The sequence below is a fragment of the Xiphophorus hellerii genome, chromosome 1, assembly GCF_003331165.1.
Source record: "Xiphophorus hellerii strain 12219 chromosome 1, Xiphophorus_hellerii-4.1, whole genome shotgun sequence".
Classification (NCBI taxonomy): Eukaryota; Metazoa; Chordata; class Actinopteri; order Cyprinodontiformes; family Poeciliidae; genus Xiphophorus; species Xiphophorus hellerii.
Genome location: NC_045672.1, coordinates 18,215,656 through 18,242,111, shown reverse-complemented (window position 1 = coordinate 18,242,111; position 26,456 = coordinate 18,215,656). Strand labels below are relative to the sequence as shown.

Below are 26,456 nucleotides of genomic sequence, written 5' to 3'. Positions count from 1 at the left end.
TTATTCCGAAAAAAAAAAAAAATTAGAAAAACACACAAATCAATGTTGGGGAAATATTTCCAAGCGCCTCAGTGTGTGGCGCTGTGTTGTGTAGAAACTGTGTTGTGCTGCTCTTATTTGGCCGTCAAGGGGAGTTGACGCATCGTAGGCAGCTCAACTCATTCTGAGCAGGGATTTTCTTGTGTTGTGGAAGGAGTGGAGTCGGGTTGGGCGGTTTTATATGTTCACAAAAAATAAATGCGTTTAGATAAAAGAAAATCGCAAAAACATTTTAGATTTTTTTTTTTCACTATTTTGTTTCATTATTTTTATTATTTAGATAAAATAGCAATTTTTTACGCGCTGTTTTGTTTCCAGTTTGAAACCCCTCATCAGGACAAGTGGCACATTTAAGCATGGCTAAATTCGTTTGAAAATAATAAATAGTAGGACTATTTTACACTTGTGTGGTCAGTAATCCAACCGTTGGACGTCCCGATGAAACAAAGAGGTTTATCCCACAGGCGCGGGTACGCCCTTAGAACCACCCCGTGGCGCGAGTCCTGACAGTTATTGGTTGGTGTGCCACTCTACGCGTCGTTGATTGGCTTACTGCCTCGTCAATGAGAGTCTGTTGTTCACGCTGCTCGCCTGAGAGCAGGAGCGCCTGTGACAGTGGAGTGCATTGATTCATGCTGTTGTGGAGTCTCGTTTCTGGTTTTGGGAAACAATTAATGCGACCAGACAAGAGCGCATGAAGGTATGTTCACACGGTATGCCCGGGGCAAACATGGGCCTCCTATTTACTTCATACTTATAGCTTTCTTATTAACTCAAAGGCAAAAATGGATAATTGCATGTGTTGGCATCATAATGTTAATTATTTTTCACGATGAGTGGCTTTGCAATTCAAGTAAACTTTCAAGCAATGCACTCTGGATTGCATACATGTATTTTTTTAAATGATGTTAAATAAATTGAGCTATAACAGGATTTAATTTTTTTTTTCTTTCAGTTGTAGCTATGGTAATAGTAATGGAACAATAATGATTCATTATTGATTTTGCCATTTTCACTGCAGGCTGTCGATGGATGATGGCTATTGTGTGATGTATTTGTGAGACCTGTGTCACTTTGCAATTGAACTGAATAGCACAATTTGGGAAAATAATGATATCGCCATGTGTCAGACAAAGGCTCATGTCGGCAGGTGGATCCACTGCTCCTCAAAGAGCACAGTGATCATGTGTAAAACACAAAAACACACTCAATCATTACCAGCATGGATCCTGTCTTTTCATTTAGAATGACTAGTCCCTTAGCTAACTTTACAGCTGGAAGAAGTAAACGTAGAAACAAACTATGAATTTTATCTAGTGACAGTTTCTTCTTTCTCACGCTGCCATTTTTTTTTCACTAAGCCATAAGTTTCTTTGAATATCTCTGATTTCTAAATGTGGACCTTAATAATATTATTGCTGTTTCTAAGTAATCTATCAGCGTCTATGCAAACTGCAAAGCTGCCACTTAAAAGCATGTGGGCTTCAAAGTGGGTCTCAGAAATTTACTTCAGACTATTCCCATGGTGTGGGTATCCCTGGAATGCTGGAATGATTTTCCATGGTAGTTGATTTATAAGCCGTGATATCAGGTATCATTGCAGGGAGTTAGGACCAACAGCCACAATGCACACTAATGTTTTCACTGACTTAAAAGAATGCGATTGGGCAAGACTGGCCACCCTTGAGATACATAACAAGTTGGTAAATTAGTTCACACTCTTTTGCTTTGTTATGAATGTGCGGTGAGCCACAGAAAGCACATAGGAATTTTGGAGAGTCAGAGAATATGCTGGGAATGCTTCGGTTAAAAAGTAGACTCTTGCAAACTGCATGATTGTGAGATGAAAAGGGAAGGTTTGTTAAACAATTAGGCAGATGGCTTCATAAATATTTTATTAGACTGAAAAAAGAAATTAGAAAAGATCTAGTGCATGGCAAAAGTATTTAGACTATTTTAACTTTTTATAGCCACACACTGAAATGCTCTTTATTTGGGTTTTATGTGATTGACTAATAAAATGTAGCACATAATGTGTCACGGAAAGAAAGAAAACACATGGTTTTAAAGTTTTTTGAAAATAAAAATCTGGTTAAGGGTGATGGGCCCTATCCAAGCCCTTCAAGTCAACACTTTGTTGAAACCACATTTTGCTGCATGTTATTACAGCTGGTATTCTTTTGGTGTATTTCTCTAAAAGCTTTATTTGCAATGAAAGTTTCACCAAGTGCTATTTACAAAAAAGCACCATACAAAGTTTTTTTTTCTTAAATTTGTTCTTCTGGTCTATAGATATTCCCCTCGAGTCCAAACAGATTCAACAGCTTCCTTTTATTGTTTTAGAAAAGCATTTACACAGCATGAGGTTGGCTGGTGTTTTCAGAGTTATGTGTAGTCTTGGTTTCCTGTTAATTCTGCTCTCATCTGACCCAAGCCCCTCGTTTTATGTGTTTCTTGTCTCTTTCCTACATGCCGTGTGGAGAGCTATAAGACTTCTCATGGCTGCCTTTAAACACTTACAATCTTTTCTTTAACGGCCAGATTTGTAAAGCAGACAACTAATAGTTGTCTTTTTGACATATTCTCCCACCTGAGCTATGAATCTTTCCAGCTCCTCTGGAGTTTAGCTGATTCAGTCAATTATGCTTTACTTGTTTGACCTGTCAGCTTAGATGGATGACCACATCTTAATAGGTTTTTCACTTATGCCATCGTCTTTCCGTTTTCTAAGTTCTTTCTTGGATTTTTTGTTTCCATAGCAAAACCCTGATTTAAACTTGTACATAATTTTATTCCCGACCTGCCTCCTATGTTCTTTGGTGTTTTTTATGTTTGTTCAGTAAAATTCTAAAAAATAATCTAATGGCCTTCACAGAACAGTTGTATAAATAGTGACAATTGATAACACACAGTTGAAACCTATTAAGGGAATTCTGGGAACATTTGCTTGAACTGTATTTTATTTAGGGGTATCCAAAGAAACCAGACTGAATACATTTTCACTTTTTAGATTTTGTTTTTGTGTAAAGTTTTTCAAACAACAAATCCTTTTCCTTTTACTTCACAACTATGCACTGCTTTGTGTCTGTCCGTCACGTAAAATTCCAATAACATATATTCAATTAAGTAATTTTAATGTGAAAAACTTGAATACTTTTCCAGCACAGTATTCAGCAGGCCTGCTTTTGATTTTGGACCCACACGTTAGACTCTTGAGTAGGAATAATGTAACTTCTGGGAATACGTAGTGCTATGTCAGTTGTTCTTGCACCATGGTGTCTTATTAAAACACAGTGTGTGGTGGGGGTGATAAGCTGATTATTATCCAGCATCGGTTATCTGACTTCACAGCTGACACGTACCTTGTCAAACATTTAATTAACACTGAAGGGAGCAGCCACATTCCAGAAATTTGAGATGACTGTTTTGGGTTTCTTACACTTTTATAGATGAGGTCAGATGCGGGATGTGTGTGTCATGTCTGGCTTCTCTGACCACACTGGACATAGCAGATGAATCACACAATACATCAGATAAAGAGAACGGTGATGCAGAGTTAAGATGATTAAAAAAGGAAGAAAAAAAAACGGTGCTGGAAATTATGAAACATTAGCCTTAAGATCTAAAGCAAATACATATTTTTGCTAACATTTGAGACAGAAAAAAACAGGCAACTGTCCCCTGTCCCTGTGCAACAAAATGGGCAGATATGCTAATGGCTTCCTGTTTATAACCCGGAGCACAACACTGTGAGGCCACAGATGGGACCCCCAAGTCTCATTGTAAATTACTTCTGTACCACTCACGATCAAACACACAACAAGCAGGACAGTATGTGCCAGAAATCACAAATATATGTCTAAATCCCAAAGCTTTTCCTGATTTCTTGCTTTTTAAGATATATCCGAAATACTGTTATGTTTGATTATATGTTTAATTCTTGGTCTTTCTCATCTCAGGTGGAGAAGATGAACGTAGAGGCTCTAAGTCGAGCAGAGCTGCTGACTCTCCTCAGTATCCTGGAGGGAGAACTGGAGGCCCAGGATGTAGTCATACACACCCTCAGAGTGAGTTTAAAACCACAGCATCTCGCCTGCAGACAGCACCACGCCTGTTCCACATTTAAAAACCATAAGACCATAAAATATCCTGTAATGTTAGCGCCATCTAAGCAGTTCATTAAATAAAGCATCGATTAGTGCTAAAGGTTTCACTTTATTCTTCGTGAAAGAATGTGAACAAACTGGGAGGGGATGTGTAAACAGGAACCAGAGGAAACAGAGCTTAAGAGGACAATGGAGCGGGGGCCATTCTGGCTTCTAAGGCCTTTTAATCCAACAGAGCAACAGTATTATTACTGGTCAGACCAGTCTTTGGGATTTCTTTTGATGTGGATATGACCATGTGGTTTACCAGTCCGTCATCAGTTATCAGGTCTCAAATATGTCTTGAGAAATACATTGTTTTCACATCAGTTTTACTCTATAAAATATAAACAGAAGGTTTTGTTTAGAGTTAAGCACTTTGAACTCATTTTCTAACTATATTTAGCTCAGTTGAACCACCACGAGACCCTCTGTAATACACAGCTTTTACGACAGGCTCATAGAGGCCAGTGATGCACTTGTTAAAACACTGTCAGCTGAGAAGGGAAGAGCCAGAAAGAGTGAACTGAGCAATTTTTCATCAGAATATTAATTTAGTTTTGTGGGTGAGTTGTGACATTTCCACGCTGGGAAAACCATCAGTATCTCACCGCAATGTGTTTCTTAAAAATAAGTGTCTTTGTTGTTATTCTCAACTTGTGATTTAGCTCATTGCTTTTTAAAAAAAAAAAAAAAAAAAAAAAACGCTGTTTGGCACTACCCATTGAATGGGAGTGTTATTGTCCTGTCAGCACTCGCAGTCAACTTGGTCAAATAAATCTGTGCTATTTATGGACATCTGTGGAGACTCTTAGCAGTCCCTAATGGGTGGGTACAGAAAACAATACTTACGTCACACTAACTTCATGTCAAGCAGACAGTAGAATGGATTGGGAGATATAGATTAGGTTGTAGTTTTCTTAATTTGGTTGTGTGTGTGTTTTTATTGTTTTTTGGCAAATACAGCCTATTTATTTACAAACAAATTTGTCTAGTATGTAAGCAAGACAAATGTTTAGTGTTCTTTCAGCCAGCTGATCAGCAGTTAAGCGCAGCAGATGAGGGAAAGATGATACTCTATGCTCCAAACTGATGGAGAAATTTCTGGTCACAGACATGTATGGTGTCTCACCAACCAGAACTTTATAAACCATCAAAGATGTTTCATAGAAAAGTTTGTGATTTTGAAACTTTGCAAAATCTTGATATAACTTGATAGCAGTAAACAGGCCCATACATGTGGCATGTTGACTCAATACCATGCTTCAGACCTTACAATAGTCGTCTTGTCTGTATCCAGCTGAGCTTGGAACGCCTTTGAATGTGACGAAAGAAGGAACATGCATGGTGCGCTTCCTTTGTGGGTAGAACTGACCCAGTCAGCATGTGAATGCTGTCAATTTGGACAGCTTAACTCGCCAAAGCACACATTACTCGGATGTAACTCAGCAACAATCTCTGTGGCATCCGCTGATAAAGGACTGTCTCTCCAGTTGTTCCTAAACCCCTCATTCAGTTCTCTGGAGCTCTTTCACTCAAGCTCAAGTGAAAGAGCGCAGCTTTCCACCAGGAACAATGCTTGTCAGTGTACGTGTCTGGTCCAATTAGCTTTCTCCATGCTGCCGGCCACTTTTCACACTCATGACTAACGGGAGCTGTACTGAGCATGAGTGAAACTGTTAAGGAAATAAATACTTCACTTTCGATCTAAAGTTGTGATCACTGAAGTTGAAAGAGAGAACATGTCTATAGACCTTTATAGAGTATATTATCTAAAAGGCTTTGCAGCCACTATTATGAAAAAACCTAATTTCAATGGAATGGCAAAAATTCACACCAACAAAACCCACTGAAATATGAAGCATGCCGTGTTTGATACACTCACTCAGTGATACCCCTAGGACAACTGCACTGTAAAGCTGCTTTCATGTTCTCCTCCTTCCCTCACATTCAAACACAGCCACACGGTGGGGGACACTTTTCATGTTTAACCACAACCTCTCTGTTGAGTGTTTACTGAGCAGAGGATGAACTGTGTCACAGGCTCAAATGACTGACTTCCCTTGTTCCCGCTGAGGGCCTGTGCAGCAAATTGCTGTCTGGTCAAAGCCGGGGTAGTTAATGTATAGGAAATCTCCAGGGCAAGTAGGGAAGTAAATAAACTTGATCACCAATGCACAATGCATCCCAGGAAACTGGAACGGCGGATGTTGCCATACAAACTTCAGTACTAATTAGGTGCTTGTGATGTTTGCTTATATTTTGAATGTTTTGCTGTTATGCTGCAAGCATTAACTGCAATGTTTGTCTTGAAGCAGTTCTTGACTACTTATCTTATGTGTTCGATACAATTACGTACTGCACCTGTGCAGTACACAGACCCACTTTGGTTTATACAGTATATGTATTAGATTGTAGGCCTTCCACTACACAAAATACTCCAAAAACCACTGCTCCACTGCCTGCCAAAGCTAGATGTCATCACCTTTGGGACTTGTCTCTACAGATTCTCGATTGTACCGTTTCCACTTCTCATTGCTAAGGAAGCGGCTTTTCTAGAGGGAAAATTCCTGTGATCTTACACCAGGCAACTTCTGCATTCCAAGAGGTGTGGTGTATCTTTCAACCTGACAATCGTCCTTATCTGTAGAGATCTCGAGCTATTATTATCGTAGTTCAAATCCAGTGCAGAGTTTCTGCAGCTGAAAAGAAATACAAGTTAAAAGGTTAAATAACACACGTCTAGAGGTTTGTTTACATTCATAATTACCCTGTATGAATTAATTTGGAGGGGGAGAAAGGTAATGAGTTATGTGAACTATTGTCTTTTTTTGTGGCGGACTGAAAATCTAACATAAACCTTGAAGACAGTAAAAAAAATAATTTTGCAGGATTTCTCTAATTCACACAGGGTCAAAATTATACATACGTCCTTAAATAAACGCACACCCTCTTTAGTAAAGAATCTCATAGCTAAGTGCAACAAAATTATACAATTTTCATGCTTCTAGTTGGATGTTTGTCCGTTCTGCTGAACAGAAATTTGATGGTTACCTCACATTGACTTTTCAGTGAGCATCTTTTCATTTGAGTAGAGGTCCAAAAGAGTCTGGATGAACACTAGGGGTCTTTTTCTTGTTTGAACATTCAACTACAATGTAGTGTCTTTCATCTGGCCTAAGCTGTCACCCTCAAATGGAGGTAAATTGGTTATGGTGTTCAACCAAGCTAAATCATATGATAAACTGGAAGTTACTGGAAAACCAGTGTCTCTTTCCCCAATAAAAGGAGTTTCACATCAACAGGTGCTGAGAGGATGCTGACAAAACAGCCCTTAAAGAATCTCTTCATGCTTAGCTAAATGCTGTCAGGACAAAAGGTTTTATGATCAGATGAGAAAGATTCAGCTATTTCACTGCAATGATAAAACGGCTTTTTGGAGAAATTTAGCTAAATTTTTTAAATCACTGTGTCCAACTCTCCCTGATAAGCATGGTGGTGGTGTTATTACTCTGTGGGGCTGGTCTACTGCTGATGTTACTGATGCATAGATGAAATAAAAGAAAAAGTCCACCAGGGCACTGGTGCTAAATAAAGGCGAATATTAGCTTTGAGTTGAATATAGCAGGCTAGATTTAGGTTTCTGTTTTGGCTCTCTCAAAGCCTTACCTCAAACAGAAAATATCATAACTTGTGTGAGACATTTGGTTATTGGAGAAAATTCACAATATTAAAGCATTTGAAGTTGTGTTGTATATTAGCCCACCACACAAATAACAGTTCAAATAAATAATTTAAAACCCCAAGTTAGTATTTTGACTGATAAATTCATGTAAGCTTCTTACTCAATTTATACCTGCACATTTGCTTTTCAGATACACACCTATGCATTCGAGGTGCATTGCTGTTTGACAGCTGAAGTAGCTTTGTTTTGTTTGGCTAAGAAACACGTTTTGTGTGGTCAACCTGTTGCTTTCGTTCTCAGCACTTTTTTTTGTTGTTTTTCCATATGATGTCACATCCTGTAGTCCTAAAACGTTTTGTCTATTTTTGCAGGCTGACATGTTTTCCTGACTCCAATAGAGTCAGGAAAACATGACTCTATTGAGCCTGGCAGGAGTGGGCTGTGCAGATAAGAGTGTGTACACTAAAGCTACTCAAGAGGCAAAGCCCAATTTGGACATGTTTAAAAAGAAAACCTGAGCAGAGAGTACCAACAAGGTTCACTTTTAAAGCTTTGAAACTATGTATGTTATGTTATGTTATGTTATGTTATGTTATGTTATGTTATGTTATGTTATGTTATGTTATGTTATGTTATGTTAGGCCTGACCTGGTGGCACCAATGCATGTTATACTACAGTGACAGTTCATCAATTAGAGTAACATAAACTTAGTATGTGCTCCTTATTGTGCTTATTTGTCCCAATTTTTATCTAGACCCTGATTATAAATAAATGTCCTTCTAACACTGCCATTCACAGCAAATATCTAAAAAGTTAATTTCTCATGAAGGCATACCCAGGCTACAGGTCAATGAATTGCCTCACAGTTTAATATTTGACTCCTTCTGAAGATAAATCAAAGTACTTCCTCGTTCCACCCAGTGACACTACATGTTATGCCCAAAGCAATAAGTGTTCAAAGGCTGACAAATAAGCTGCTTCTCTGTTTCATCAGAAACTGTGTTTTTGAGGCAGTTAAACATTACTCTGAGATGTTTGTTTTGGTGCTTCGGGTTTATCTAAATGCCATCTGTGGTTAATGTGTGGGTGGGAGGTGCGGGGGACATGGTTTGAGTTCTAAGCACACAGCTAATTACGCTTAATAAAGGAGAGGTCTACAATCTCAGCTCTGTCTTTCTGTAGTTTATTCAGTTTTTATTTAGAGACTTTAATCCTGTTCCCAGGCCAAGTATTGTCTAGAAGGGTAACACTTGCCCAGACAAGTTCATTTTTCTACCATTAGTTCTCAATCTCAAAGGAGTTGGAGCACTTAAGACTGAGCTTAATGGACATTTAAAAATGAAACTACGGGGCAATTTACATCGTTTTACATTTTTAGCTATGAAAGAAAGTACCAGTTATTTTTTCTAGGTTTCCTTTCAGCCATCTAAACAGGGAATTTTAGTTTCAGCAGCTAGTGTAGCTCTTCACTTTTAAGGCGGTAATTTAGTCACCTTCCTGTGAAAGATGTTATTGTTTTCACAATAGGAGTGGTAAATAATTTTCTTTTTTGAGAAAAATCTTAACCATAACAGTTATATAAGAATAGGAATATTTATGATTTAATTTCAGGTAATCAATGACTAAGGGTTTAGAAAATGTATAAAACTAGTATTGTCACAGTTTCAGAAGTTCTTTGCAAAATTATATTTTAAAACAGATATATGTAAGTTAATGTGGTGTATATCAGAAGGATGGCTTGTAATGATGTTGGCATGAATAGTCAGTTTTAACACTCAGAATTTTCTAAATGTCAAATTTTAATGTTTCTGTGTTCAAATGGGAAAATGTTTTTTATTCAGTTAAATGAATCTTTTTTATATTTTTTTCCCCTTTAATAGGGAATTGAAGCTGTATGCTAAAACATGCTTAAAATGTACCATACCAGTGTATTGTATTGTAATCATAATTACAAAGACTCTGTGGATGCAATACAATCGTTCATAGGACATTATGTTTTGTATGCCATGCATTGAGCCTTATCATCCCATAACATGGGGATGATAAGGCATTCACAGTCTGCAGGACTGATTCTTCCTGTCATGCACTATGACTGATCTGTTTGTCATGCACTATGAGTATGGTCTCAATGTAAGAGTGGCTAGAAGCCATCGTTGAAAGAAAGCACTGTGGCGCAGCCCAAATGTGACTCGCACAGGGAATAGTGACTAAACATGGTGGCAACGTCATGCTTGGTGGATGTTTTTTTTATTATTATTTATTTATTTATTTAACAGGGTCAAATAACTATTTCAAAGTTTATGTGATGACAGGCAGAACTAAATACAAGAATGTCTTGGAAGAAAACATGTTTGGAACTGCAGTAGACTTGAGGCTGGTTTGCCTTTCAGCATCACAATAACTAATAAACATACAACCACACCTAGAAAAAGACCTGATTAGATCAAAGAGTAGTTATCCGCTATGATGGCCCAATCAATCTCCACACTTAAATATAATGGGGAATGTGTGGCAAGGCTTAAAATGTTGCTATGCAACCTGACTGAACTGGAATGGTTTAATAAGAGATAGCCACAAAGATGTGAATTTGTGGCCCTTTGAAGGTGGTTCAGAATACTTATGCACACTGCACCTTTCAAATTTTTATTTGTAATGAGAAATAATTAATTAAAACTATTTAATTTCCCTTTCCCCTGAAAGCTACGTGCCACTTTGTGTCAGTCTGTCACATAAAGTTCCTATAAAAGACATTGATACTTGTGGTTGCAAAGCGACAATATCTGATAAGTTCATGAGATACAGATACTTCTGCAAGCCACGGGAGGTGTGTGAATGTCCTTTGCTCTTTGCCAGTGATAGTTGCAGCTGAGTCAGAATGAGAACTTTAGATTTGTAATTGGAGAAATGCAACCAGCACATTTTGCTGCTGGGATTTTTGTTCATGTTCACCTCTGACTTCATTAACTGACAGTCATTTCAGGAGACTTACTGGGGGAACAGGACTCTGTGGCTTAGTTCAGCTTACAGAGGCCTGTTCCCCCCGAGGCTGTAGGTGACTGACAGTGTTTCCAGGTGAAAGAAATCTTCTTCTTTTTTTTTTTCAAACACGCACCTTTTGCTGCGGGGAATCCAGTAGAAGGTGACATGCTCAAGTACATTTATTAAAATTCAACATCATTCCGAATACAAAATACAGCTGTAAATTATTCACAAATAACATGTACTTTCCCACGACTTGCTATAAGGAGCATTTGTCATCAGCTGCCGGGCAGGGATAAGAGCTTGACAACCGACAGGGTTCGCCTGTTGTGCCCTGTCATAAAGGAAAGCACACCCTGTCATTATGATCAGAACCTATCCTGACAAAAAAAAAAAGCCTCATGCAAGACTGGGCCTCTGCACACACTTAAAGTGCAGTGTTTAATGGTCTATTTAAAGCCTGTAGCGTAAGGCTAACCATAAAAGAACACAGTTTTGGCATTTAGCAGGTCTGTTTTAAAGTAAAATGCACATAAACATGCTGGCTTACTCACAAATTAATTAAAAGTTTTCTTGCAAAAGTTTAAACAATAAAAGAGTAGGGGCTCATGCTTTGAAGAGCACTGTATCAGATCTGGAGGCAAAGCATGATATTGTAAAAAAAAAAAGAGAGAGTACAAGTTCTGTTAAGTTGCCTTGGCATAGAGCCATAGTCTTGGTTCAAACTGAGAACAAGCCACAAATACACCATTCTCGCTCCGAGCCCTCAGGGAGTGAATGTGTGTTCAAACGGGCCAATTTCTGGAGGCACACGGGAAAAGAAGCTGACAAAAACCTGAGAAATGAGGAGGTCTGACTCAAGAACGGAGCGACATTTAGTGGTGCAGTGTAAGCTCGTGGACTAGAGATTCTGCTGAAGACTGCATAAGGAGAAAATTATAGGTGTCCTGATGTCACACGGTGTGAACTCTTCCGCCCGTGCTTTAATCACCGAGACACAAAACTGACCCTGAGTGCCCCAAGAACTCGAACCAACAAACTGTTGTGAAGCTAATGAGACCCCCTGATGACACTGTGACCAGGGTGGAGGTCAATGAGGCCCCATACTGTTTCACTTAAAACAGCTTAACATATGTGCTCTAAAGTTTAGTTTTCTATAACAGTGTTTTAGCCATAGTTTAGTGTTTGCCTTTAAACAAATGTATTTTTGGTTTGATATAATTTTGCCTCTTTTTTGTTTTTTAGAAGCAAGTGATGTATGTGAGTAAGGAAGATGTTTAATGTCTCAGTTTGTCACCCCTGCATCTCCAGGGAGGAGTTAACATCTGCCCCATGTGGGGGTTGGACAGCAGTGCCTCATCTCTTTGTGTTTAGGTTGATAGGAACGGCCATCTGCTTGCTCTCATGCTGATGATAACAGCGCCCGTCGCAGACTTCCTGAACACATATGAACACATACGAACACACACATGCCTGCACATCTTTTTTTCTGAGTGTGTGTCCTCCTAAAACGAACTGTAAACAAAATGTAATTTTAGGGAACCTGTGCACTGACATAGTCACTTCCCAGGATTTTCAGTAATGTACAATGAAGAGCGAGTTTGATAAATAGATCAAACTCGCTTCAGATATAGTTTGTCACCTATATTGCAACCTGCCATTGTTAGGTTTTCTAATTATTTTTGGTAGCTGTAAACATTATTTTTAACAAGATACTCTCACAAAGATAAACTTACTATGGCGACGTCTAATTCTATTTATCTTGATTTTTCCTCATTTGCATGTTCTTATTTAAATTCCCTTTTCAGATGTGTTTATATGAATGGACCAAAACATCTCAGATATACCTGACTGCCTGGATTTTAGAAAGAAAAAACAACAACTTTGCAACAATAAGCCACATGGTGGCAGCTTTTCAAGTCTACCTGTCGTGGAAAAAAATTACTTTTCAGATGTAACTGAAAAGCTTCAGAAAGTTAAAATCCATTAAGTCTCCACTCAGCATTGTGTCCTGTACTTCTCGTGATGTCATCAACCAAAGCACAAGTGGGAATTAACTATTTTTTTCCTTTGATTTTTAAAAACATAGTCTGTTTTTGTCTCTGTTTTTATTATAATTCTATATTTGTTCATAAGAAGAAAACCCTTCTCTAGTTATATTCTTAAAAATAAACATGCTTTGTCGCACACAATTAAAGGTAAGCCCCCTCCTCAGACACTTAACGCTAATTCTACATATTTGTTGTGTGTCTTCAGGCCCAACACCGAGATGAGTTTGTCCAAGACCGCTATGGGGAGTATGACCTCAGCGATCCATTCCTGGCCCTGCAGCGGGACGAAGAAGCCGCAGAGCGCCAGACCACAATCAGGCAACCCCAAACACATCCGCTTGGCCGGGCGGTGGGCCCAAACCCTCTGGCTGTGCTGAAACTGGTCATGACTCACTGTAAGAGGATGCAGGAGAGGATGATGGGACAGTTGGCTGCTGCCGAGAGCAGACACAGGAGGGTAAATAGCAAACGATGCCCATAAGCAGTCAGTAGTTCATGTTTCAGGTTTGTGATTTGAGGTTGCAACGCGGCCAAAGTCACATAAGGCGGGAAATTTGTTCACTGAATTTATTGAGAGAATATGTAAGCTTCATGGCTTAGGGGAGGTTTTGTCTTTATTTTTACTGCAAATCGGATCTTTGTTGGAGTTATATAAATGTATAGATGGACTAAATCAGTTTGGAAAAGGATACAAACTAAGTTTAATAGTGATTAAGTATCCGGAAAATTAGTTGGTGTTTTTTTGTTTGGTTTACAACTAGGTTATTGCTCCCTGACTCTACCTGTTAATTACATAAGGAGAATTACATCACTTTCATGCTCTTCACTAAACCTGTCTACACATTAGCTCCTAGTGTTATCACTTGTCTGTGTCATTGTTCAGATGATCACCGCTCTGGAGGAGGAGAAACAGCGGTTTGTCCAGGAATCTGCTCGGCGTGCCGACTATGTCTTTGTTCTCGAGACAGAAAGAGATAAGCTGCTTCAACAGGTGTGTGTGACATGTCAAGCTTAAAGAAAACTGTTACTATGTGAGTGCCCTGTACTGTAAAAACAGCTTAAGTTCCTTGAGCATTTTCAGATTTTGTCACATTGAAACTACAAAATGAAATGGATTTTTTTTCAGCTTTTTATAAGGAACAGTAACACAAAGTGGTTAGTAACTTTGAAGTGGAAGGATAATGATACACTGTTAAAGTCTAAAGAGTGTGGCATGCATTTGTACTGAACCCCTTTACTCTGATGGCCTTTAGAAGTGACTTTGTTAGTAAATTTTATCCATCAGCATCTAATATTAGCTCATATTAGCTAAATACAGTTGCTCTGTGAAGGTCGAGTTGAAGCTTTGTGAGGAAACAGCCTCTATCAGGGATAGAGTAATGGAGAAGTTTAAAGCGGAGTGAGGTTTGAAACAATATAGCATCTCACATACAGTAGCTCTGTTCAACTAAGTATCAAGAAACCAAGAAAGCTGGAACTAAAACATTTGAAATGAACAGAAAGAGACAAAACGTCACTAGTGCATTTGAGCTGATCACTTTGTTGTTCAGTGATCTTTTTTTTGTTGATAACAAATTCATAGTAGACATTTTATCAAAAATTCAAAGTAATTGTTTTTCAAAGGCCATGTAGGATGTGTGGCTCTAGATGAGGTTTATTTGGATGGACTGAGGGCAAAAATGGCTGCTTTGATTTTAATTGTGGTAGACCCCTGGATTTTCTCATAAATCCTCAATAAAATTCTTTGAAGTTTGCGGCATAGTAATGTGACAAAATATGGAAAAGCTCAAGGGGTGTGAGCACTTGTGTAATACGCTGCAGATGGGAACGTTCATTGAAGACAATTCTGTTTCTGTCTCATGTGACTGTCTGCACTGTGTGCTTTCTTTTTAAAAAATATTCTTGCTGAGATCAAAAACAAAATGAGCAGAGATGCGTCAGAGGTAGTTCCTCTGTGTAACTCAGAAGGGTGGAGAGGGCTTGGCCTTTATAAAATTTACACACGCACAGAGGCACTTTTACTGTATGCACAAGCCCATAACTGTTCCATGGGAAACAGATGAGGAAGAGACCATTGTTCAGTTGTCCAGCAGCCATGGGGCTTTATGGCCTCAGGAAACCTGAGATAATGGATGTTCACGTCTAATGCAAGGTCAGCTGGCAAACACACGCTGTGAGCACACAATTACACAGGGGCCTTATGTAACACAGGGTCCCCTCAGTGACTTCCTTAGGCTCTCCTGCCTCTTGGTGTTTTTTTCCCTTTCAAACACATGGTTGTATTTCATCACCTCCTATTCCCTTTTAATACTCAACAAAGGTTAGAACCAGCCCATTCACCCTCTGATGACCTAAAAGCAAGTGGACTGTCCATAAACATGCCATGCAAGCAGATAATTCTTTTACAACGTGAAACATGAGCAATGACCTCCTTTCTGTGCCTCTTCGGACACTTTGATGACACATATTTCATTTTTTTTTTTTTTATCCTACCTCTTTATGATTCAGGTGTGGTTTGTTTATCAGAAGCATATTTAAAGAGGCCCAGGAAAAATTAGATAGAAGTAGACCTAGCATTCCCACCAGAAATGTATAACTTTGTAAATGTAAAATTGTGGATCCCATTTAGATTATGTGTTTAATAAAGTAAATTAAACTTTTTAATAGTGTCTAATCAGCGTCAGATAAGCCATTTAATGTTACATAAATGGTAGTACATAAACAGTAAGAGTACTAAATACAGCGATAAATTTATTTTACAGCGCATATAGTATGTATAGAATTAAAGATAATTTGGATTTGAAAATGTTTTGTGCAAAAAAATACAATGAAAAGAATAAAAAAGCTTTTGTTCAAGCAGCACAGTGTTGCCTCCTTGTGGCCAAAAGCGGAAGACCCGCTTGCCTTCACATTTCTGTTTCTCTTTTCCAGCTGGAGGTGGAGCTTGCAACGGTGCAGAGGTTGGAGACGGAACAGGCACAAGTGGTGAGCAAGGTGGAGGAGTCGCTGTCCCAGGAGCAGCAGCTCTCCTCCAGTCTGACGCTGGAGCTCCAGAAGGCCAGCAGCCAAGCTCAGGAGGAGGCACAGAAGGTCTCTCAACTCCACGTGCTGCTGCAGGAAGAGACCTGCGCCCTCGAGAAGCTCCAGCAAGTTCTTGAGTACGAGAAGAACAGGGTGGCCCAGCTGGAGGTCAAGTCGGAGAGACAGACGGCTGAGTTTGATACTGAAAGAGAGCAGCTGAAAGCCAGACTAGAGGCAGAGGAGGAAAAGGGCAGAGAGCTTGAAAAACAAGTGAAAGAACTTAGAAAAAGGTTGGCTGAGCCTCAGGAAAGTAGAACAGAGGTAAAAGAGGCTGCGACCGAGGTGAAGGAGTCACAGGGCAAGATGGTGTCCAGTTCTGTTCAGACTGAGCTTGACGGAAAGATTACTTCAAAATCCTCTACTGTGCCAAAGGTCAATGGCCTTCAGTCTCATAAAGAGACAGAACCATTAACACATGAAGTGAAAGGAGCAGAAAATGGAGTGGATAATGGAGGTGGAATCCTTCTCCATTCCCCTATTCACCCTTTTCCTCATCCTCACTCTCCCTCCAGCACGGCCTCCTCTTCCCTCTCCTCCTCCCCCGTTTCCTCTCCAGTTCTAGCAAAGCGCCTGGGCAGCCCGGGCTTCCTTCAGTCCTACCAGGCTGGAGTCAATCAGAGATTTCAGGCCGCCAGACACAAGTTCCAGAGTCAGGCCGAGCTCGATCAGCAGCAGCAGCACTGTGGGCCTCTTTCCCCCAGAGACCTCTCTCCAACCACCTCATCCACCCCTCCTCCGCCAGAGCACAGCCCGGCTAAGCAGCTGGCCCGTAGCACAGTCACTCAGGTGCTGTCCCGCTTCACCAGCCAGCAGGCCGGAGTAAAGTCCTCGCCAATTAACAACTCACCATTTGGCACAGACTACCGCAATCTGGCCGCATCTCCTACAGGGGGGAGGTCGCCTTCTTCAGGGCCATTATCTCCGTGCTTTCGCTCTCCTCTCACACCTCGTTCAGAGAAGACCCATCCTCCTCCAATTCCACCTAAAAGGCCTGGCATGAGTCCAACTCCGGGTTCCCCCAATCACTCTGCTCGGACCAGCCTCTTCCCAGAGCTTACAGGGAACTGTGGGCACAGCAGCAGTGGGCAGGAGGGAGCCAAGGAATCAGACCTGGTCTTATCCTAGTGCCTAATGTCCAGACCGTGCAAGCTAATTGTTGAAGAAATCAGCTACTTCAGTTTCTGATGTTAACTAAGTTTAAGACATTTAATATTAGCATTGAAAATTAAAATGCCTTGTAAAAAACGTTCATACCCTTTAAACATTTTTTCACATTATGTCTCATTATAGCTTCAACCATCAATGTGTTGTAGGTTGTAGCCATAATGTGAGATAGGCTAGTGCAAAGTAACATTAGTGTACTAATCCTTTGAGTAAATAGTTTTCACAACCACCATTTTCTGACCTGTCTGCTGTGTTCCTTGGTCTTGGTGATGCTGTTTGTTCAGTAATATTCTGTAACAAACATCTGGGACTAATTTATTACCCAGAGGAATTCAGTTTACTAATCAGCAGAATTAAGACAAATGGTTGCACTGAATTTTATTTAGGAGTATCACAGTAAACGGGGGTGAATGCATTATAAAAACCCACACATTTTTATATTTTCTTTGTAAAGAATAAAGTGTGAACCATGTGGTGTTTTGTCTGCTAAACAATGATGCACTACTTTGCATTAGTCTATGACTTGAAATCTCAATACAATACTCTAAGGTTTGTGGTTATAAAGTGGAAAACATGGAAAAGTTTGAAGTATGAATGTATTTTCAAGGCGGTGTATACTGGATGCATTGTTTGTTGTATTCCTACCTCAAAGGCACAACATGAGAAACAATTGGTAAAAAATTATTTAAAAGAGATTGCAAATTCCTTTATTGGATTTAGATATTTTTTATATTGCTATTATTATGTAGTTACCCTAAATGTCAAATTTCTGAATTTTATCTATGAGTTTGAGCATTAACCATCAGTTAAAAAACAAGCTTAAATTCTGACAAACAAAACGGACTGGAGTTGTGCTTGTGATTTGTTTGTTTTCACTTATGGATTTACTCGTCAAACCTTTGAAGAGTTTATTCAGAAGCGAACCCAAAATAAAGAGGATTTCTCAAATGTATGACTAGTAGAGCATAGCAAGCATGTAGCTATTACAATTTTACAAAGACAAAAAAGGTTTTTAATGCTTTTATTGTGAGTCCCTATGCAATTTTTATGGAGATGGACCACATGTTTTTTTATTGTAAATATGTCAAGAAAACTTTTCCTATGAATGAACATTTGATGCATTTATTGTTTGTGTTTACTTGTCATGAAAACACTGAGACTTGTCTTGAAAAAGGGAGAGCACATTTTGCACTGCATTGACTACACATCAACACAATTTTTTATGAACACAGCATATCCAGGGAATGTTGAATTCTGCTCTACACAAGCTGAAAATGTTGCTTCATTATGCCTCTCAGTAAATATTTTAGATGTTCATACTTTGAAACACAATTGTGACAATTTTTACTGTATATATGTGTGTCAATTATATATAGCACTGTGTCTTGTAGAACTACACACAAGATTATTTTATTTTTATTGGTCTACCACTTTATTTTGCAACATGTTTTTATTTTAAAAGCAGTAATCAACTGAATCACGGGAGATTTGCAAATTTATTTAAAGTCATATATGTACAACCTGTCTGGGGTTCTGTTCTTTTATCACTAGTAAATGCTCATATCATTAACACCCTAAGTATTCAGTGCTTTAAATAAATTGTCCATTCCTTCAAGTGATGAATCATCTGTCTTTCTTACAGTCTGAGCTAATAAAACAACAGCAGTATATTTGGAGCTCCTGATGGGAACACTCTGCCTTTTCACCGATAGAACAGCATGTGATGGTCAGATTTTCTATTTGATTTGTTTTAAATTGCTTTTTAACAAAGATAAAATATACTTTGGGCAAACTTCTACGGGCAAGTGCCTCTGATGGCATCACTAAAGGTGACTAGCAACTGAAAATTTGGCTCCAACAAAACACATGGAAGCAGTTCATGAAGATAACCACTACAGAGTGGAATCGCCAGATTTCATTATTAAATATATTTATCCAGGTTCTGCTCACACTTGCAAAATACCGTGAGCTGGAACAAATATTTGGCTGTCTTTTTCTCAAATATAGTTTGTTTTCTTTAGTCCGAATCAGTTGATGAGTTTGCCAACTTGCAAGTTTTTTTGATTGTTCAGTTGGCTCTGAGCACCTAAAAGATGAGAAATTAATATCTTCAGCATGTAAAGTTTTTACAGGTGTTTGCACAGTGAGAAGAAAGCTGGTGTCATACTAGCAAATGTACTCTTAGAACTAACCTCTAGTTTGTTTGTTTTCTTTCAGAGTTGTGTATTATGTTCTTTTTCAGATTTCAGCTCATTTCACCAGTGGTATAAATGAACCAAAACCAATCAGATGGAAAAATGATGACCGTTGACAATCACTCTCACTGTTTGCTTCAGCCTTTCCGTTCTTGGTATCATCCGTCATGGTCACGAAACTCTGTCTCAGACACAAGGCTGAACCAGTTTTAACTCAGTCATATTGCTCAATAACCAGCATCTACAGAGGCTTAGCTCTTGTTTCTGCTGTGACACCAACAACCCAAAAACACAGAAATAAGGATTAGCTGTTTATATTCAATGTGCTTTTTAAAAACTGTATTTTTTTTTTTTAATTATCTAGTGGAAAGACATACTTTATTACCAATTGTGTTTATAACGGTATACATTTATCAAGGAAAGATGTAAATAAATGGATTGTAAGTCAGTTTATTTGAACAGGATGGGGCAGTACAGTCTTTAACTTTGTAACTGATCGGCACACAGTTGTATTATACTGTATATTGACGTTTGAACACAGCACATAGCATAGGTAACAAGTAACTGATCGGGTGTCAGCCAACTCATAAGACATGTAGAACAGAGAATGATGTTGCCTGATAGGAGTCATGCTACATTTACAGTATATCATCTTGCCATATAGCGACTGCTTTGCATTCACTTGGCATCGACTTATACACAGTCAGAACAATGAGTGCAATGTACTAAGACTCCAACAAAAAGACAGCATATTAAAATAGAAATTTTACACACACGAGCAGGAAGATGGAGTTCTTTACCATAGGAAAGAGATTTTGGCAAATAAATTTTGGTTAATATGACGACGCTTTCCTTCGTTAAAAAAAGGAAAACGATTTACAGCAAAGTTGATAGCAAAAAGAGAGAACAGAGGATGTTTAGTGGATGCAGCAGAGCAAAGGTGGCTTTATCTCATTTCTGTCGTCACAACTTGCATGAACGGAGAGATAATGCATTAGTGGAGCCCAACAGAGAAAACAAGTGAACATTCCCTCAAACCTGACAGAAAAACATACAGCTGTCGGGGCACTTGTACAACAGGGCTGTGACAGGCTTTGTGCTGCATTTAAATGCTATGAATTTCATTTGGATTATGTATTACAGAGAAGCAATACTATAACCGTCTTTCTGTTCCAACGTTTCTGTTGAAATGCGACCTAACAATTTCCTTTTCTGACCATATAACAATTCCACTAGTGAAGTTGATTTTCAGTCCAATCATGCAAGGTAAACAAATGACAAGGAAAACAACCTTTCAGAAAATTTATGTTCTAGGAAAGTCAAACCCTGATATGAGATTGTGTGCTTGAATTTCATCAGCAGCTGCTTTGTGCCATGTGTGCAGAGAGCAGTAACTCTGAACGCAGCTCAGGATTAGTTTCACAAAGACGAATATCAGAATTTTGTAACCTGAAGCTATGGAGTTCTGCGATTCCTTAAACAGAGAACAGTTTTTTTTTTTACGAAGCGGTCCTGAGCACAGCCCTGCACAGTCCGAACGCAGATAAAACAAAAAAGTAACACCGTTCTCCAAACCATGATCTTTATTGTTATTTTTGTAATACCTACACCTTCCTTACAGCAGACATATTTGTGCCCAACTGTCTGCAAACATTGAGTTACATTTTTATTTTACTTACTTCCCCCGCATTAATATAGTTATGCTTTGGTTAGTCCTTGCGCATATATAGATGGGTTGTGGGCCCACAGGAGTGTGCATCATCCAGAGGGTCATTACCTGACCCTCTTCTAGACATTCTGCATTTCCTTGCCAATTTTGTAGCTTAAGATCTTATTCCAGTCGATCTTGGTGCGTGTGACAGGCAGCTGGCGACGCAGGGCCTTGAATGTCGTGTCAGACATGGTCTGGTAGTTTTCAATGATTGCAGTCTTAGGGCAACAAAACAAGGTACCAATATTAAAATGTTTTTTATGAACGATCGCAATGTAGGGTCAGGTATTTAAAAATATCGGATACGTACCTGGTATTCGTTTTCTGCTGTCCTAATTATGTCAATAAATTCCTTCGCAGTTTGGCTTTCACTCTGCAAGATAAAACATAAAATCATCCTGATGTATTCTAATACTGCAGCTGAGTAAGTCATCTTAAACTGTTTGCTGATTATAAATGAAATCATACAGAACTGTCACTTACAGTCACAGGTACTGAGTTTTCAACCTCCTTATGGCTGACCAGCTGGACGTTCCCATCTTCATAATAATGCACCTGAACAAAGACATAATGCTTTATTAGGCAGGTGTCTAGGATGTTTAAATACTAGTCCATAACCTCCATAACAAAACTCCTGTTAGAGGTCTCATATCTTTGAAACACATCAACAACATTATCAATAAGACATTTCACTAATGAAAGAAAAATAAACCTTTTGTGGTTTACACAACTTTTATGAAACTTTTCGGTCAAAACACCAGGACTGAAGTACTTCCCAGGTCATAAGGAATGGCCTGGTGATAAGGATTGGTGATAGCTACTCTATCACTGAACTGCTTCACTCTCAGGTTTTTTTAAGGATAACTACAGGAAAAACCTGATGGATATACAATGATTGAACCACAGACAGAATTAACAAGACTACACAGGTGTCAGCGTTGCACAATCAGTAGCTATGTGCTGCAGTACTTATTCCCTCATGCCACGCTGACCCCGGGATCCACAGTCTTTCAAGTTGAATCAAAAACTTGCAGGATAGTGGGTCCTGCGGAACTGGGCTGAGGACCAGTGGATCTTAGTTCGATCTGGGGGATGAATTATTCCATCTCTTGCACATTATATGGAATTACCAAAGATTTTTAGTTAGGGGCATCCAATGTAGTTTTTCTGAGAGTTTTGCTATACCACAAAAAAGTGGACAGGAGATTCAATTTATTGTTTCCATGATTGGAGTGAAATTTAGCTCAATATCCTTAAAAATATTGGTAACGTCCTGAATGAAGCAGAAAAGCAAATGTCTATGATTATTAAACATTAAATGGAAAGGAATAAAAATGTTGCAAGTCTACTTTAAATGATTTATGTAGTCCTGATCTGAAATTAGATTCCCTCACTGACCTGGATTTTCAAAACTCCAACCACATGAGCTGTGGACTGACCCAGAGTCAGCTTCCACTCTGACCTGCAGCGACCATTCCTTTGTGGGAGAAAGCAGAGGAGGCATTAGTTTGCAGACAACACAAAGCTACATGGTAAAGTTACTTTATTAAAACATTTGGATGTGATATTAAATATTTATTTTAAGAAAGAAAACTATACCAGAAGTTTTTGGGTTGAAACTGATGTCCCTCGATGCAGGCTATAATCGTCTGCTGACCATCAACTGTTTTCTCATACACCTGCAATATACAGATATTATAAATAGAGGTCAGGTTCAATTTTATGCAGCCCAAGGCTCTAGTGCAACGTACCGTGCAGACTCCTGTAAGGTAGTGCTCTTTGACGTAGGCACTAAGAGCAGTATCGCAAGCATCTCTCCAGCTTCTCAGAGCGCCCTCTCCGTCGTATGGCTGAACGTCGCTGACCTCTTTCCTCAAGTGATCGAAGCGAAACGATAAACGGTTACGGGGATCCAAGAAACGTCTCTGACCCAAGTCACCATGCTCTGTGATCAGGACCTAAGAAAAAAAGAGTAAATCGACAAGAATACTGTAGAACTGTCCTTATCTAACCTTAGTTAGATAAGGTGTACACCTTATCTAACTAAATGATAGAAAAGGTATAAACCTTTTCTATCATTTAGTTATCTGAACAAAGCGTACCGGTTCTTCATATCCCTCGATTTTGGCAGGAGTAAACTGATCCATGTTGTACTGGGCAAATGACCTGGAAAAAAAGTGAACAAAAACAAAGCTGACATTAAAAAAAGTCTAAATAATTAAAGAATAGGCTTTGCGCAGACTGGAAGACAACACATTTGAATTAATATACAAACCATGATGTTCACAACTTTCAAATTGATTGAATGACTATTTGCATTTCTGATGAAGGTCAAATGTTACTTACTGTGACGCCCCCTCTCTGAGGAGGTTGTCATTATTGAGAAGAAGCCGAACATCTAGAGAGACAAAGAGAAACCATTAAGTGCTTTCTAGAGGGCAAACCATTTTAAAAATGTACAATAAAAACTTATTACTAAGTTCTGAAATGATTATTACACCATCATTTTACTGTAAAAGCTTTTAGCAAGAGAAGTCCTTCAATCTGAATCTGCAGATCGGCATTCACATCGAGGCATTTTCTGACTCATCAGTATTGGGTTACTACAGCGCTGTTAAAGACAAATGCACTTGTGTATGGAAAGCCTTTTTGTTCAAAATTAAACACTATTACTTATGAATTATTTATAAATATTCTGTTAAATAAGTGTCTCAATAAGATGAAACAAAAGTATTTTAAAAAGAAACTTCTTCCTTTCTACTTTTCATTTATTTATTTAAAGATTTATTAATCATTTTTTTATTCATTTCATAACAGTGTTTTATTTTGTGACACTTTATGTTGGACTTTTATTTCATTGCTTATATTTAAATGAAGTGCTGGGGATTTCACTGTGTGGCGGCTCTGGTCAGAGTGAAGCGAGCTGAGAGACTGCCAACTTCATCTGCATGAAGGTTTAAACGAATAAATCTCAAAATAAATAAATAAAATGACTTACAAAATAAGATCCCCATTATTTTTTTCATTATCATGTTGTTTTTGTTTCACGGGGACTTTTATTTTTTTGATAAAGTGTTTATTAATTTAGTAATTATTGGTAAATAACAGCATCCATTTAGTTATTTGTGAATAAAACGGCCCTCCATATCTGTATGGTGTAATTTGAGGCACATTGATAAATAGTCCATTTTACTAGAGTCAGATTATTGCCAGATTTTTTTTTCCTTAAAACATTCAGGACTTGCCAACTTCTTACCATTGAAGACCTCATTGAACTCTCCAGGTGGAGCATGAGTCACAAAGTTGGCCGCTATGCGGACCTGAAATCAAATAAATTAATTCATACAATTATCATATATTTGAAAATCAATAACCATGGTTAAAAATATAATAAATAACTAATGTAAACAACCTCATAGATTCCGTGACATATTGTGAAAAAAACTGCACAAAATTTATCCTGGAATAATAATAATAAACTACAGCAGTATTTAAACTCCAAACACATTATTATTGAGATTTTTCTACTGTGAGGAATAAACTCTTTCCACTGTAGAACTCATGAAAGCATTGATAAAAGTGTGCCACAACAATTTTTAATTTGAAGAATAGTACAAGCTAAATGTATTATTATTTAAAGGACAACAGTTTAACAGTGAGAATATGATATACAGTAATGAACATAAGTTTTTGCCTGACTAAAATGGCTAAAAGGTCAAAAATGTAATAAACATATTGAATCAAAAGGGTATTCAATTGCACAGTAACTATAACTGAAGAGCATAAAAATCTGTGCGTTTGAGGATAATTTCTCTTCATTTCAGACATCTGTTAGACAAACGACTTATGATAATTAAAAAAAACAAAAAAAACAATTCCAAAGTAAACGTTTGTTTAAGTTATTTATACCTATGTAAAAACAGTAGCATCACCTTTACCTCTGTTTAACAGCGCAAAGTCAACAGACCTATGGAGTAGTTTGCTGATATTATCAGAGGAATGTCGCCTAGCTCGCTTCTTAGATGTGTTAAAATCCCCTTTGTTTGTTTTCGGACCATATATGTCGATTTACGTTACGTGGCAGAATGGCAGTTCAGACTTGTATTACCTCTTCTACGAACTTTGCCAGTCCCTACGTTAATGTAAAGTGAAGTCCCACTGTTGCAGCTCACCCTAAGCTCAAAGTAACTATAGTGATGTCAAGCCTCGTGAAGTATTTGAGCTGCAACTGAATCTGTTTGACCCAGAAATCCACAGCAAAAGTAACGTTAGCTAATGTTAGCCGACTGTTTTTTATGAGGAGGAACTTACTTAACCCATTTTGAAAAAACATATATATATTGTGGAAACCGCAATACAGTAAGAGGAAGTACGAGTTACTGCTTCAGTAAAAGTCAGAACAGGGCGTCGGGCAGGTTAACCACCCTCAATAACACTTGATACCGCGGCTAGCCAAGCTGCTCTAGCATGGGCTAGTTAGCTAATGATAGCTTTAACACAAGTTTACAATTTCAATAAGTTTTCAGACTCTTAACATAAAATTTCCAGCCCGCGATATTTAATGCATCAAAACCTAATATCTTATTCGACAATACAAATGAGATAAATAAACAGAAAACAAAGAATTAGCATTCAAACCTTCTCTTCATCTGACAGCGGCTCCTCAAAGTCAGCCATCTTGGCTTCCTGTAATGTAACCCCACCTACCCCAGCTGACTGACAGATTCACTGCAGCGGCTATCATCGATTACCTGCAGAAAAGGGCTTTCCAATATTTAGATTTCGTTTAAACAAATGCGTATGCATCTTTGTCTATAACTTTATAAGCAGGGTGGAGCAACATTTTAAACTGTAAATGAAAACTAGATCGACATCAAGAGATAGCTATGTTCATTCTTGTCTTCTTTCCTGTTCGACAAAATAAAAGAAGTTCGATATGCCATGTTACTTGTAGATTTATTTTTATACTACAATCTAAAATCATAGTATGTCGTAAACATAAATAATACAAAGAAATTTAAAAAATAGTATTGTTTTGGGAACTGGATCCTTGAACTTGTTTTATGCAAGGTTTCTGCTACATTTGCGCTGGAGAGTAGATATACAAGACTAGACCTGTTTAAAGGATGCGTGAGTGCGTCCGCCGTATTTTAAGTGGCAAATTAGTCTTAGAACTCAATGTTTGCTTGAAAAAAGGGGATTTCCGAACAAATGAATAGACTGTTTACTAGTTTTATCATTAGTATAAATGTCCATTAATAATTTTTACATTGATTATTTTCATAGAAGCATTAGGGATTATTTAGATAAAAATTAACAATGAAGTGTGCTTGAATTATCCTTGAACCTAACCTATCTGTGATAATATACTACCAACTTGATTTAATTTTACTTATAAAAATGAA

At 38.3% G+C, this 26,456-nt stretch overlaps 2 protein-coding genes across 2 annotated transcripts; one reads left to right on the top strand and one right to left on the bottom strand.

The window, feature by feature from the left end:
- The first annotated feature begins 598 nt into the window (after nt 1–598).
- Nucleotides 599–18,760, top strand: cttnbp2nlb (CTTNBP2 N-terminal like b). Its single transcript, XM_032575555.1, has 5 exons — nt 599–739; nt 3,999–4,106; nt 13,106–13,357; nt 13,784–13,891; nt 15,832–18,760. Exons 1-5 carry the CDS (start codon nt 734–736, stop codon nt 17,104–17,106), a joined length of 1,749 nt encoding a protein of 582 aa, XP_032431446.1. The 5' UTR covers nt 599–733; the 3' UTR covers nt 17,107–18,760.
- Nucleotides 18,761–19,774: 1,014 nt separating this feature from the next.
- capza1b (capping actin protein of muscle Z-line subunit alpha 1b) lies at nt 19,775–25,814 on the bottom strand. Its single transcript, XM_032575568.1, has 10 exons — nt 25,690–25,814; nt 24,308–24,371; nt 23,398–23,449; nt 23,154–23,217; nt 22,803–23,009; nt 22,651–22,730; nt 22,450–22,528; nt 21,535–21,606; nt 21,362–21,424; nt 19,775–21,269 (listed from the first exon to the last, which is right to left on the bottom strand). The coding sequence occupies exons 1-10, from the start codon at nt 25,726–25,728 to the stop codon at nt 21,129–21,131; spliced, it is 861 nt and encodes a 286-aa protein (XP_032431459.1). The 5' UTR covers nt 25,729–25,814; the 3' UTR covers nt 19,775–21,128.
- Between the last annotated feature and the right edge of the window lie 642 nt (nt 25,815–26,456).

Excerpts from the sequence above, each read along its gene's own strand:
- cttnbp2nlb (XM_032575555.1), top strand. Across the intron at positions 13,358-13,783 it reads CCGAGAGCAGACACAGGAGG|ATGATCACCGCTCTGGAGGA; the intron begins GTAAATAGCAAA and ends GTCATTGTTCAG. Across the intron at positions 13,892-15,831 it reads GAGATAAGCTGCTTCAACAG|CTGGAGGTGGAGCTTGCAAC; the intron begins GTGTGTGTGACA and ends TCTCTTTTCCAG.
- capza1b (XM_032575568.1), bottom strand. The coding sequence starts at position 25,728 with ATGGCTGACTTTGAGGAGCCGCTGTCAGATGAAGAGAAG. Across the intron at positions 22,731-22,802 it reads ACCTTACAGGAGTCTGCACG|GTGTATGAGAAAACAGTTGA; the intron begins GTACGTTGCACT and ends TGTATATTGCAG. Across the intron at positions 21,270-21,361 it reads CAGCAGAAAACGAATACCAG|ACTGCAATCATTGAAAACTA; the intron begins GTACGTATCCGA and ends TGTTGCCCTAAG.